Source organism: Arvicola amphibius, chromosome 17 (genome assembly GCF_903992535.2).
Source record: "Arvicola amphibius chromosome 17, mArvAmp1.2, whole genome shotgun sequence".
NCBI classification, from domain to species: domain Eukaryota; kingdom Metazoa; phylum Chordata; class Mammalia; order Rodentia; family Cricetidae; genus Arvicola; species Arvicola amphibius.
Genome location: NC_052063.2, coordinates 6,032,585 through 6,047,041, shown reverse-complemented (window position 1 = coordinate 6,047,041; position 14,457 = coordinate 6,032,585). Strand labels below are relative to the sequence as shown.

General features: G+C 42.0%; 1 protein-coding gene across 3 annotated transcripts in view; it reads left to right on the top strand.

Annotated features, from left to right (window-relative positions):
* Scyl2 (SCY1 like pseudokinase 2) overlaps positions 1-14,457 on the top strand; it is a 44,379-nt gene that overhangs the window by 14,256 nt on the left and 15,666 nt on the right. For all 3 annotated transcript variants that reach the window (XM_038314570.2, XM_038314568.2, XM_038314569.2), the window contains 8 exons: positions 2,952-3,109; positions 5,548-5,692; positions 6,957-7,106; positions 8,108-8,329; positions 9,576-9,692; positions 10,406-10,531; positions 11,465-11,641; positions 14,312-14,434. In XM_038314570.2, the coding sequence (XP_038170498.1) occupies positions 2,952-3,109; positions 5,548-5,692; positions 6,957-7,106; positions 8,108-8,329; positions 9,576-9,692; positions 10,406-10,531; positions 11,465-11,641; positions 14,312-14,434 (1,218 nt within the window). The remainder of the gene's footprint in view (positions 1-2,951; positions 3,110-5,547; positions 5,693-6,956; positions 7,107-8,107; positions 8,330-9,575; positions 9,693-10,405; positions 10,532-11,464; positions 11,642-14,311; positions 14,435-14,457) is intronic.

Sequence of the window (14,457 nt, the reverse complement as noted above, 5' to 3'; positions counted from 1 at the left end):
ATAGACTTGCCCTCTTTCCTCGTGGACTAAAAAGTGTTCCTCTGTAAGAGCAGTGAGACGGCAAGCGGGCCAAAGCCACCGTGTGGTCCGTTCTTAGGAGGTAGTGCGAGAGCCACATTTAAATCAGACGCATTGACAGATGTGTATATACAGTGTGAGCGTCCCTCACCTAAAATCTACACTCAACATGTTCCACCTCTAACAGTTTGAGTGACATGATGTGTTAAGTAGAAAATTCTACACCTGATTTCATGTAGCAGGTTGCATTCAAAATACAAGCCTTTAAATACTGTTTAAAGAATTATCTTCAGGCTATGTGTGAAGTGCACGTGAAACAGTATCCCATCCACAAGAGAGTTCATGCATTTGTAAACCAGTGTCTGTGTCAGGAACAACCCTGGTCCCAAACGGTGGTCTTTGTGTAAGGGTTATCCAACCTGTATATAAGGTAAAGCTGTCACTCAACTTCATTGACGCCTACCACAAAGGTATTCATCGTAAATTCTCCTTGTTTGTCCTGTGCTGGTTCTGAGCAGACAGGATGGTGTATTTGCTCTAGAGCTAATGACCAGATGCTGAGTTTTGACTCTTCGTCTTTGTTGTTGTGTTCTTGCACAACATTCATTCTCCAGTGTCATTTTTTAATGGGATGACTATGAAATAATGTCCAATGTCAAGAATTGGATGCTCCCCGAGAAGGATTTAGCCCAGTACTTGGCACATCGCTGCAAACGTTGCCTGTTTCTGTAATTAATCAGCTGACGTGAGAAACCCTTTATTTGTTCAGCCTTTGATAAACTGATGCCTGCAACTTTAGCTAGAGGGCTTCTTGCCTAAGTTTATTCCTTACCTGACTTCCTTTTGTAGCGCTGTGGTTTGAAAACAACAAGAACCGGGGTTTGAATTCAAGGTTGGTGTAAGAAATGGCAAAAGTGCTCTTCCAGTTTAGACTTGGATTCTTCAAGAAATTGGATTCTCTAAAAAATTTTAAAAAGTTTTATTTGCTTAAGGGAGGGATGACAGACAGTGAATGTGGGCACACTTGCCATGGCACACAGTGCAGGTCAGGACATGTTGTGACAGTTCTGTTCTTCCACCCTTGGTCCCGGGGATCGGGCTCAAGACTGAGAGGTTTGGAGACAGGCGTCCTTAACCACAGAGCCGTGTGGCTGGCCCTTAACCGCTGGTAGTTACATTTTTGGGTGTTAAATGTCTCTGACATTGTAGTGGCATTAGATTTCTATCGTAACATTTTACACAGTCCTAATGAATTAATGTCCCCTGCTAAACTGACAAGATAAGGCGTATCTGTATTTTTCACAGATGCTATTGATCATGAACGTGCAGATCATTGATCAGATGGGTATTAGCAGAAAATGGGTACTTAGAGTAGAAAAGAAAGATGTAGATGTTGGTGTTAAGTCAGTGGCATGCCAAGATGCCCAGCATGGAGTGTCTGTAGTGTGTCAGGAATTGTGGTCCTTTCTTCCTATAGTTTATTTGTATTTCAGTGATCAAATCTTCCCCTTTTTCTTTGAAAGCTTCTTCAATGGCAGCTGGTTGTTTGGAGGAAAATTTCCTCAAAACTCTGGTCTGAATTTGTATAAACATTGAGTGCTGTGTCCTATTTTATGGTGGTACATGTCACGATTCCCAAGTGCTTGGAGTTACTAGGTTGTCATTTCTCTCTGTCAACTCTTTAAGGCCTTCATTCCCTAAAGTCCTTAATCTACTTCTCTGCGTTTGCAGAGCATCCAACTTATATTTGAGAAAACTATTGATTTGGAATGTTTCAGTGAAGTCTTGAGATAAGAAGGTTTTCAGACCAACTTGTAAAAGCAGTAATCCTAATATCTAAGCAAAACCCAAAAAACCCAGAAAATAATTAGAAGAGACAAACGAGTGGGTTGGGAGGCACACAAGCAGTTTAATTTGAGGCTTTTGAGGGGACTTTAAAGACTCAAAATCTTTGTTCAGAGAGTCTTGGCAGACACCTGCTGTTCTGTGCCAGTTTGCTCTCAGCTTTCTGGAGTACCTGTCACCTGTTGATGGCATAGAAAGATAGTGTAAATACAGAACAGTTTTCCTTGTGTGCCTCAGAAAAATAAGAATATGGCAAAGAGGATGTAGGCTTTAGTGGTGTGTGTGTGTGTGTGTGTGTGTGTGTGTGTGTGTGTAACCGAAAAATGAAAAGGCTGTTAGTAGTTTTAGAGAAGTGAGAAAACAGCTCCTGAGCTGGTGACCGCCATAGAGACAGGGAGAGGATAGGTCACTCACCAGTGAGCTGGTGACCGTCAGTGACCGCCATAGAGACAGGGAGAGAAGGAGGATAAGTCACTCACCAGTGAGCTGGTGACCGTCAGTGACCGCCATAGAGACAGGGAGAAAAGGATAGGTCACTCACCAGTGAAAGCTCCCCACAAATGGGGTTTTGGGTGGATAATTGTCCCTGATGAGAACCTGTCTCTGTAAAGGTCTTTTCAGGGTTTGTTGCATGGCTGGTGTGGTGTGGTTCCAACACCCTTCAAATGGAGGCCTCCTTAAGCTGCAAAGCCTGGGTTTAATGAGACTCTTTAAGAAATTTAATACTGCAAAGTTATTATGAACAGTAATTTGAATTTTTAGGAACTTTAAAACATTTTTTTGTTTAAGAGTACTATGTAGAGGAAATGAGTGGCACACAGTTGGTGTGCATGTCTTATAATACAATTTCAAGATGGGGATTTTCCTATGTTCTCCTTATGTAAGGACCTGGGGTCTTATACTTCTAAATATATTTAGATTTTTTAATCTTTATTTACTTAGCTTTTAGATGGTTATATTATTGCAATGTTGCTAAAAATTTCCATGGCATTAGTTATTTGTTTATAGACTGTTAGGGCACGTAGATATGATTTTACTGCTTTTATATATTTCCTAATAAAATTGGCTACTTAATTTTTTTTAATTAGGAAGTGGCTGTTTTTGTTTTTGATAAAAAGCTGATTGACAAATATCAAAAATTTGAAAAGGATCAAATCATCGATTCTTTAAAACGAGGAGTCCAGCAGCTAACCCGGCTACGCCACCCTCGACTACTTACTGTCCAGCATCCCTTAGAAGAGTCAAGGTAAAATTTTGAAAATTCTTACAGGATATGTCCTGAATAAATAGTTAACAATAACTATTTGTTCTATTTCAAGTATTATCAATAAAATTTCTTGAAATGTGTTGATTTTATGGATCATTTATTACCCTAAAGCTGATATTATTGTGCATGCATGTGTCCGTTTATTTTCATATGTATGTGTGTTTGCCTGTGAGTTTGTGTGCATGCAGCCAGCAGAAGCCAGAGGTGATGTCACCCTGGAAGTGGAGTTAATGGTGGCTGTGTGTCACCGTGTGGTGCTGGGAACAGAGCCTGGTCCTCCGTGCAGCCTCTGCGTGTGTATGACGGAGGTGTCAGCACCTTGCATGTTGTCGCGGCTCTGTAATTGCCTGCAGCAGTCACTGCCTGAAAGTAGATGGTCGTGCCGTTTGGCTAGAATTTCCTGTCTCCTTTTCGTTAATTATTTGGTGATCACTTTTCCGTTGGTGTCAACTGTTGTTGTAGACGTTACGCCCAGTGTCCGTCGGTGTCAACTGTTGTTGTAGACGTTATGCCCAGTGTCCGTCTGTGTCAACTGTTGCTGTAGACGTTACGCCCAGTGTCCGTCTGTAGCCCTCAGTTATTTTAGCATCCATTTTACTTAAAGATAAGCTTGGGAAAAATTGCTGAGATAATCAGAAAATAAGATATAGGCATCTTGACTGGACCAATCTTTTAGATACCCTAGCTTTGCAATTTTTTCTACATTATTCATAATCAGTTTTTGAAACTTGTTTCTTCCCTCCTCCTTAGCCCCATTGTTCCGGTCTTAATTTAGGTCTTAAATTGTCAACTCCTTGTGGTCTGTGCCCTTTAGGATGTTAAGGATAAGGCAGGAGCAGGCCAGTGGAAGACACCAAGCTTCCCATCTCCCTTCAGCTGGGGCAGTTTTGCTGTTGTTGGTTTTATATGTGATGTTTCTGAGGATTCCTCATTGGAAATCCTCAGGAACTCTATCTGCCCAAACAGCGGCACAGACATTTACCATGTGTTCAACTGTGCTAGATGCTCTGCATCCCTTACTTCATGCGAGCTTCGTCATTATACAGAGCAGAGGGTTGGAATACTGTTCAAATCTGGCTTGGATGCAGACCTGGGAGTTAGCAGCTTGGTTCCGAGCCTGTGCGCGCTCTGTCTGTGTACTGTATTATGTGATGCCTACCAAGAAGCATGCTCACATCTCTTATTATAGAAATGTATTTGTTAGGTGAATTTGATCAGTTTGTCTTATATCTCATAATACGTTTGAAGTTTCTCGAGGCAAGAAGGGGCAGTATGCTTTACTGTCCTCTTCCCCGTAGCTGCTCATACGATTATTTAAACATTCTAGTATTAGAAGCTTATACTTTCTTGTATTAACTTGGGTGTATGTGATGTTTGTATGTGAGCACACATGTTATGGTACATGTGTATATGTGCCTGTGTGCGTGCGTGCGTGCGTGCGTGCGTGTGTGTGTGTGTGTGTGTGTGTGTGTGCATTCATGCATGTATGTGTGGGCCAGAGGGCAATTTTGTGAAATAGTTCTGTCCTTCCACCATTATGTGAGTTCTAGGAATTGAACTTGGGTCAAAGTGAAATCAGGAACTTGCATGACAAGTTGCACCTGTTGAGCCATCTTGCTGGCCTCAGAGTTAGGAATTTATTTGTCTTCAGGAAGAGACACAATTCGAAGATTACTTATTAAAAATTGCAGTAAGCATTAATGATAGGAGGAGGGACACTTTAAGGACTAGAAAAATAATGTCCTTTTACATATAGTATTAAGAGTAAGATGATGGGTTTCGAGTCCGCATTTCTTGGTTCAGGGCAGAAGAAGGTAAGCGGTTATCTTGCAGACATGTGAGACAAGAGTGCATAGCTGCTGTAAAATAGCTGGTGTCTGGGACCAGAGGCCGGATTCAGCCTTGGCACTTAGCTAAGCCCATGGACAAAGACCTAAAATGCTGGGCCTGGGGATTATGACGATGGCAGTGCTGCATTTGTTGAGTGTGCACACCAGACAGTGGTGCCTTGTGTTTTGCATGGTTATCTCATTTGGTTCTCACCAGAACCCTCAGGGGGCACAAAGTGAGACTCGGAGAGGTGGTGGGCAGCATCACCAAGACAAGAGACAGGAGAGCCAGGGCTTAGGGCAAGATCTGACTGTCTTTCAAGCTTGAGGCAATCATTGTCATGGGCACAGACTGCTGGTGTCCATGGTAACATTGTCTGACCTGGCCACATACAGTTGTTGGTGTCCATAGTAACATTATCTGACATGGCCATATAGACTGCTGGTATCTGTGGTAACATTTTCTTACATGGGAACAGACTGTTGGTATCCTTGGAAACATTGTGTGAACATTAAATCTTATAAATCAAAAAAACAGTAATTTTTATGTGTAAAAATGATAGTAATTCCTCTTCTTTTTTGCAACAGGGATTGCTTGGCATTTTGTACAGAACCAGTTTTTGCCAGTTTAGCCAATGTTCTTGGTAACTGGGAAAATCTACCGTCTTCAATATCTCCAGACATTAAGGATTATAAACTTTATGATGTAGAAACGAAGTATGGTTTGCTTCAGGTATGCAGCTTTATGTATTTAGTCATGTGCTTTGATCCTGTCCTCCCAGGACACTCTTGTCTCTCTGCTGCTGATCCTCCTGTTTGTGTTAACACCTGCAGAAATGTGTGCAGCACACATAGCCCAGAGGAGGGCATCAGATCCCCGGGAGCCAGAGTTACAGATGGTTGAGAGCCGCCATGTGGGTGCTGAGAATTGAATCCAGGGCCTCCATTGCTCTTGACTGCTGAGTCATCTCTCCAGTCCTTTGCTCATCTTTTTAACTAGTCTTTCTTCTGCTTTAAAGTCGTTCTTTAGTGACCCAGTGAGTTTAATTAGGGTTACTTACAGAAGCCGGGGACCTTACCAATGGCCACGTCAATGAAGAAAATGTCTCTCCCACTCTTGACAGTCATTAAACTGCCTGTAATTGTCGGGGGAGATTGGGGAAGTCCCTGTTCACCCTACAGTGAATGCGGACAGGTCCAGTCTTGTGCAGGTAATCATAGCGGCTGTGAGTCTCTGCAGCCAACACTGCCAGCTGTAGAGAACCTTCTGACCGAAGGTGACAGATGTACTCAGCAGTGGACACAAAGTGCTTTAGAAGGCAGTTTGACAGGTCCTTCATGTCTGTTTAACAAAACAGCGTTGTCCTCCCTACTAGGGACTATAGCCTCACCAGCCATAGGCTTTTGACCAGATTTACAGCATTGTAAGTGGATTTCTCCCTATGGAGCCAGCTCCATTCTGGTCAGAAAGCGGTTGGTCACCCCATAGCAGACTTGTCACTGCTGCACCAGTGCACATTGACCCTCCAGGGTGTGGTCCACAGCCGAGGCCACTGATAGTCATTTCCCCAGCACCTTGCATGGCACTTTTGGGAACGTTGGTGTGCAGCCAGCAGGTCGGATGCGTCCAGTGTGGTACCAGGTCAAACGTGTGTCACCTTCTGCAGTAAAATCTCACCACCTAGTTCTGGTGGGCAGCCAGCAGTGGCAGTTAGTTATATTTGGGGGCCTCTTTGACCATCAGCTCAAAGGAGAGTTACCTATGGCTTCTGGGGACAGTTATAAATGCTGGCCTTACACGACCTCCCAGGGTGCTGGGACTAAAGGCATGTGCCCCACCCCCGGCTAAGAGAGAAACTTCTTTATAGAGAGTTGTATTTCAGTTTTGTTGCAGGATTTCCATCACTAGTTTGATTGCTCGCTGACTAGGAGAACCAGCAGGTACTGTGTTCAATATAAGAAGTCATTTCTTTTCAAGAGTTTTTTTTCACTTCCAGGTTTCTGAAGGATTGTCATTTTTGCATAGCAGTGTGAAAATGGTTCATGGAAATGTAACTCCTGAAAATATAATTCTGAATAAAAGTGGAGCCTGGAAAATAATGGGTTTTGATTTTTGTGTATCATCAAGCAATCCTTCTGAACAAGAGGTAATGACTAAGTTTTAATGTTTGGATTTTTTTTTAAATCGTGGAACTCTATGGTCGTATCCACAGTGGACTAGAAAATGTCACATAGTCTGCTAAAGTGTGAGACGCGGTGATGGTGTACTGACTGGTACATCTTGCTGTCTAATGAGAAACCTCTAGTGTAGGTTGTGACCGAGAGTGTTCTCCAGATGATTGATTCTGTAGATGTCTCGAGAGCAAAGGGTCAGCTTAGTTAAATAGGAATTTCTTTCTTCGGAATCCAGATGTACAAACTGATGTTATGACTGTAACACCGCATGCCTGCTGTGAGAAGTGGGGTCTTCCTAGGGATCAGTGTACTGACATTTATTAGGGATTTTATTAATTTTAAAAATTGGTTGAATTTGTTCTTCGACAGTTTCATACGCGCGTATATTACATTCTGTTTAGTGTCCCCTTTTTATTTTCTAAGCTCTTCATGCATTACCTATTTAATCCTCACAACAGCTCAGTGTGCTGTGGGCACACTGAGTTTAGTGTGTGCCGAGTGTGCAGCCTGGATGTGAGCTCCACTTTCTGCTCCGTGAGTCAGGACACCTGCCCGTTTGTACTTAGAAACGCTGCTTTAGGCCACGCTCTGTATCGATTGCTTCCACAGACTGTGCTAGGGCCAAGTACAGCTCAGATGTTCGTTGCTTCCATTTTCTGGATTTGGTGATTTGGGAATTTTAGCATTTTCATTTTGCTTGACTCAATACAAATTTTTGCTGTTGTTTTGTTTTTTGAAACAGGGTCTTTCTACATAACCCTGGTTGTCTTAGAACTAACTCATTGTGTAGACCAGACTGGCCTGAACATACAGGGATCCACCTGCCTCTGCCTCCTGAGTGCTGGGATGAAAGGCGTGCGCCACCATACCATACCAACCATAGGGTTGATGGAATGTAAAGATGGCTACAGCCTGGAGTGGTTTGCTGTCACTCAATGTCCTAACCTGCCATTCTGTTTCTGTCTTCCCACAGCCCAAGTTTCCTTGTAAAGAGTGGGACCCAAACTTACCGTCCCTGTGTCTTCCAAACCCTGAGTACCTGGCTCCCGAGTACATCCTCTCCGTGAGCTGTGAGGCGGCCAGCGATATGTACTCTCTAGGAACTGTTATCTATGCCGTGTTTAATAAAGGGAAACCTATATTTGAAGTCAACAAGCAGGACATTTACAAGAGCTTCAGTAGACAGTTGGATCAGGTATTTGCCTGCCAGTACTTTTTTGAAATGTCTCCTTGGCTTTTTTTTTTTTTTTTTTTTAATGTAGACAAAATTTTTCTTAAAAATAAGTATCTTGCCAGCTTGCTCTACAAGAGCTACGTCCAGGAGAGGCTCCAAAGCTACAGAGAAAACCCTGTCTCGAAAAGCCAAAAAAAGAAAAAAAAGAGAAAAAAATATCTTTATTAAATCTTTAAAGAATCTCAGCCAGGCAGTTGTTGGTGCATGCCTTTAATCCCAGCACTCAGGAGGCAGAGATGGGTGGATCTCTGTGAGTTCGAGGCCAGCCTGGTCTATAGAACGAGTTCCAGGACAGCGAGGGCTACACAGAAAAACCCTGTCTCCAATAGCAAAAAAGAAGAGGATTTTATATGTGCATATATTTTGATCATATTTGTCCCTTTCCTTCCCTGAATCTCCAAAAATCCACCCTATTTTCCCAGCTGCCCTCTCAACTCATGTTCCTTTTTTGGGTTTTAATAACCCATCAAGTTTAGTTTGTGCTAAACTCAAGGGTGTGTGCTCATCCACTGGCGTGTTACAGACATGTCGACCACATCCTTAGACCTGACCTGTCTTTCCCAGCAGTCAGCAGCTACCAATAGTTCCTCAGCGAGAGGTGAGGGGCAAGGTCTTAGGAGTCTTTCTCCTACGTGCTGGAATGTTGACTGCCTTGAAGTTGTGTATTTTATATATATATATATATATATATATATATATATATATATATATATATATAGAGAGAGAGAGAGAGAGAGAGAGAGAGAGAGAGAGAGAAATTTTTTTTAAATAAAAATTTCCACCTCCTTACACTTCCCTCCCCTCCCCTCACTCCCCCTCCCTCTCCAGGCCAAAGAGCAGTTAGGGTTCCCTACCCTATGGGAAGGTCCTCCCCGCTGCCCCCAGGTCTTGTGTATTCTTTTGTAGGCCATCACAACTGCAGAAATTCCCTAATAGAAATGAGAACTTCAAATTTGTGTAAAATTAATTCAGTTAGAATAATTTGTATAAAGCTTACTAAAAGCTGGTTATTACAGCTTTCATCATAGCATTTCCTAGACTTTCTAAAATACTGCCCATTTACTTTAGAAACGGAGACATTTTCGAGTATCCAAAGATGTTTTTAGTTATGTTGGAAGAATATTATTTGTGCAGTTAACTGACGCGTAGGAAGGGTTCATAGCCCTTTGAATGTTTTCTACTCGTATGTGTTTGTTCTTTTGAATAGCTGAGCCGTTTAGGATCTAGTTCACTTACAAGCATACCTGAGGAAGTTCGTGAGCATGTCAAACTCTTGCTGAATGTGACCCCAGCTGTGAGACCCGACGCGGACCAGATGACAAGAGTGAGTGCCCGCGGGTGCGCGTGTGACGATGGTGACGGGCCAGCTCAAACAGGAGAACTCAAGATGCACTCTGTGTTTTAGAGTGTACTAAAACTTCAGCTTTTAATATTAAATAGCTAAATAATTTATCTGTATTTGGTGAAGAAAATTAAGATTTCAAATGAACAGAGATCCTGAAAGTCACCATTAGGGAGGCAGGCATTCTAAATGCCCAGAAAAGTCAAAGCAGTGTCTTACATAGCGAGTACTCATCGTGCTTCTGAGGTATTTTATTTTTAGACATTTAATTTATTTTTAGTGGTATCTTAGTGTGTGTCCATGTGAAGGTGTATGTATATGAATGCAAAAGTTGCACAATGTTTATGCTGACAGTTTAACTCAGGAAGGCAACACATGCTCTTAACCGCTGAGCCATCTTTCTAGCCCCAACTTTGAAGCTGTTTGAAATTCTCAGTATTTTATAAATCATATTAGTGCTCAGCTAACTCATAAGTGCTGGTGATTTGAATTTGAAAAGTTAATTTCTTAGTTGGAGTTTTCTAGTTAGAATTTTAATGTATATAATATATGTATGTAATTAATTTTTAATAGAAATGTACTGTTTAGAATATCACCAAATGTTTCTGAATACATTTTCACTTGTTGTTGTAATTTTTAGCTATGAGTAATTTTAACTGGATAGTTATCAAGATAACTGATATGCATATTTGTAGATTCCCTTCTTCGATGATGTTGGTGCAGTCACACTTCAGTATTTTGATACCTTATTCCAAAGAGATAATCTTCAGAAATCCCAGTTCTTCAAAGGATTGCCGAAGGTTCTGCCAAAGCTGCCCAAGGTTTGCTGTCAGTTTATTTACGTAGTCAGGAGATTTTTGTTTCATGTTACTTACTATAATAAACCACTCCTCCAAAGATGCAAAGCAGCTTTACCCGAGGGACAGATGTGACAGTAATGTACTGCAAACTAAAGCCAAAGCTCATTTATTGTGCAACAATCAAAGGACTTTAAAAATTAGGATGCTGCCTGTGTTACGACTACCTGTGGTGGACATGGTGTCCAAAAGATGTCCATGAACAGCGCTGTGGAGCTCATGCCTCTCCAGCGTTAGAGTGCACTGGTGTTGGTGCGAGCCTTCCCGGTTCCTTTATTCAACAACGAATGCAAAATAGCTATAAAGACGGTGAAGAGGCCGGGTCTGGTAGCACACACCTCCCAGCACCTGAGAGGCAGGGCCGTGGGTGTCCTGAGTTCTAGACTAGCCAGATTGTGTAGTGAGACGGACAGAAACAGAAATAGTCGATGGGTGCTAACGAAGATGCTGTTGTAAAGCTACTAATTCCAGAGCTTCGCCGTCACAGCCAGTGTCTGTCCACCCTTTACTTAGGTGGTTTGGAGAGTGGACAGAAAATAGAAATATTGCCATTCCTCCCAAGCTGTTACACTTAAACAGGCATGGTTGCTACCTGTGGATTACCAGTTAGAAAGTCAGGGTAATGCTTTAGCTAGGTGGCAGGAGTCATAAGTAGTGACAGGATGAAGTGGAAGCACACTATCCTTGAGCACTAGTTAGAGATTTGCTAAGGTGGTATGATCATGTTTTCTGTTTTATTTGGGATATGCTGGGCCTGTGCTATTTGTTTTGTCATAACTAGCAACAGAATCTTACTTTTCTCTAAAAAAGATATTTCAGTCTTAGCCATGAACTTTCTGGCCACTTTAAAGTCCTGAAATACTTTTGTTTTTATGAATTTTTCATTTTTCCTTTCAGCGTGTCATTGTGCAGAGAATTTTGCCTTGTTTGACTTCAGAATTTGTGAACCCTGATATGGTACCTTTTGTTCTGCCCAATGTTTTACTGATTGCTGAGGAGTGCACCAAAGAAGAATATGTCAGATTAATTCTGCCTGAACTTGGTCCTGTGTTTAAGCAGCAGGAGCCAGTGCAGGTACGTTGTGCGTGCTTCTGAGTATCCTACGGTCACAGTGATAGCGACTACCACTAAAACAAACCAGTGGCATTTTGAGCTTTAAAAATGGAGTAAGTTGCTGGGTAGCACACCTTTATTCCCAGCACTCAGGAGGCAGAGGCAGACAGATTCTGTGAGTTCAAGGCCAACCTGGTCTACAGAGTGAGTTCCAGAACAGCCAGAGTTGCACAGGGAAACCCAATCTCAACAAAACAAAATAAAAAATGGGTAAGTAGAGGCTAGAGAAATGGGTTAGTACTTCAGAGCCTATCTCTCAAGGACCTGGGGTTGGTTCTCAGCACCCACATGGTGGCTCATACCATCTGTAGCTCCTGCCCTAGTGGATCGAAGTCTGGATTCCAGGAACCAACACAGGCATACATTCAGGCAAGACACCCATATACACTGAATAAAAATTGAAATTTTTAAATGTTTAAAAAATTGAGGTAAGTATATTAGATTTTTTTTCACTAGACAGAAAGCTATTTTGCATACATTTGAATTGTTGCCAAGATTGATTAAACTTAGCAAATGAATATCTATGACTCTCCATAAATCATTGTTTTAGAAAATAAATTGCAATCAAATTTTGCATGTGTTGCACTGTTCCTAATCGAAAGGTAGCAGTTTGGTACAATATACTCGTATTTCTAGTTTGACATATTTTTATTTGGTTTGCTCTTCAGTAGTTAATTTGCAGAGGATTTGTGTCAGTTGTTTCTCTTTGTTTTCTTGGTAATAAACTTTCATTAAAAGAGGAAAAAGTATAAAGTATCATGGAAATAATGAATATATATATAGTCTGTGTATGCATGTGAAAAATGCAAATTCTATATGTAATGCATATGTGTCAAATGAACTAAATTATATAGATTTTGTTACAGTATGTATTTGTCAGAAACAGAGTTGTCCTGAGTTTAAGAACACTGGGGTTACATACCTGGATTAGAATCTGGGTTTATCTCCTGTCCAGAACTTTGTATTGGTCATTCTCAACTGAAAGCTTTTTATCCCCATTTCTCAAATGCAGAGTTGTTGGCACATGCTGAATATCATTAGGTATTTCTGCTGCTGGGAGATGGGATCTTAGTAGTCGGCTGTTATCAGTCTGTAATGGGTTGTGGTTCTTTATCGTTCTTCCCTTGGAAATGAGGATTTATTTTATTTTTTAATTTATAAAAATGAGCATATAAGGTATTACATATCATTATGACATCTTTGAATAGCATGCGCTTGAGCGAGTCTTCTTATTCATCCCCCGCTATCCTTCGTCCCTACTCTTTCTGAGAGGGGTTGCACCATGTCGCTCTGACTTGCTTGGCACCCAGCTGACCGCAAAGTTACTAAGATTCACCTGCCTCTGCCTGCTGAGTGCTGAGATTAAAGGCGTGTGTCGTCAGGCGTGCTGCCAATTCTTGTGGCTTATCCCCCAGCCAGGGAATGGTCACCGGACAGAGCCATAAGCTTTAAAGCAGGGCTCCCTGACAGTTGTCACAGTGTCCAGAGGAAAGGTTGGTGGCATCACACTGCCTGATTGTTCATCCGCCATGATAAAATCCCAAGACACATGATCTCGGTTCCATTTGACCCTGTTCTTTTTATGTTGGTGAAGTTTGGTTGTTGAGCACATACTGTGCAGGATCTCCTGAGAAGAGACTCTGACTGTGTAATTGTCAGGACAGGTTGTCCCATAGCCGTGTTTGTAGGAGAGAGCTGAGCATTGGCAAGTAGAGGGAGCGAGCGAGGGGGTTGGGGTGGGGTGGAGAGTGTGTGTGAGCGTGCCTGTGAGTTTGCATCTCCAGCTGCTTCAGATTCCCTCCGCCTTGTCTCCCACATTGAGCGTGGGACTGTGGTCCAAATCAACCTTTAGCCTTTAAGTTGCTTTGTTGTGGTATTCATCCCAGGTAACTTGGTATTCTCCCTCTCATGGTTTCAGTTAATAAGCCCTCCTGAAAATTTTAATTGAGCATTGGCAAAACTAAGTGTTCTGGAACTTGGAGAGGTGGCCCAGCAGCTGAGAACGGCTGCCCTTCCAGAGGACCTGGGTTCAGTTCCCAGCACCCACGTGGCAGCTCACAGCCATTCATAACTCCAGTGCCACTTCCTGGCGTCCCTGTGGTCACAGAGATTTGCAGGCCAGGCACTCATGCACATAAAAGTGAATAGAAAACATCTCACCTAAGTGTTTGGTTTTGTTCTTACAATTTAAGTTTGTAGAGACTGCTAGGGAAAAAAGATTAGGGACAATTAAAAATGTTTATTTCTAGAATTTTTCCTTACAGATCTTTTTATTTCTATACTTTCATAGAAACTGAATAATAAAATTTCCCCTTTGAGACATCTTTGTTTCTCTTTGGCTTTTATTTTTTTCAAGCGCAGTAGCTTTCTGGATAGTTGGGACTTGTAGTGAAGTCCTGTGTTACTGTAGAAGTTGGCTTTTATTTAAATGAGTGAGGTGGAAACAGGTAAGAGCGTGCTTAGAGAAATGTAAGAGACTTGACGCCTGTGTTTTTGTCTTCCATGCCTTCAGGCTAGCAACATGGTGAGTGTCAAAATACACAACTTATTCTTCTGAAAACACTACATATTGACATATTGAATTTCTCAAAGATTGTAGAATTTTAATACATCTTCCCTTTTCTCCCACAGATTTTGTTAATTTTTCTACAAAAAATGGATTTGCTCCTAACCAAAACCCCTCCTGAGGAGATAAAGAGCAGCGTGCTGCCCATGGTCCACAGGGCTCTGGAGGCCCCTTCCATCCAGATCCAGGTACAGTGTCTGGGTTGATTACT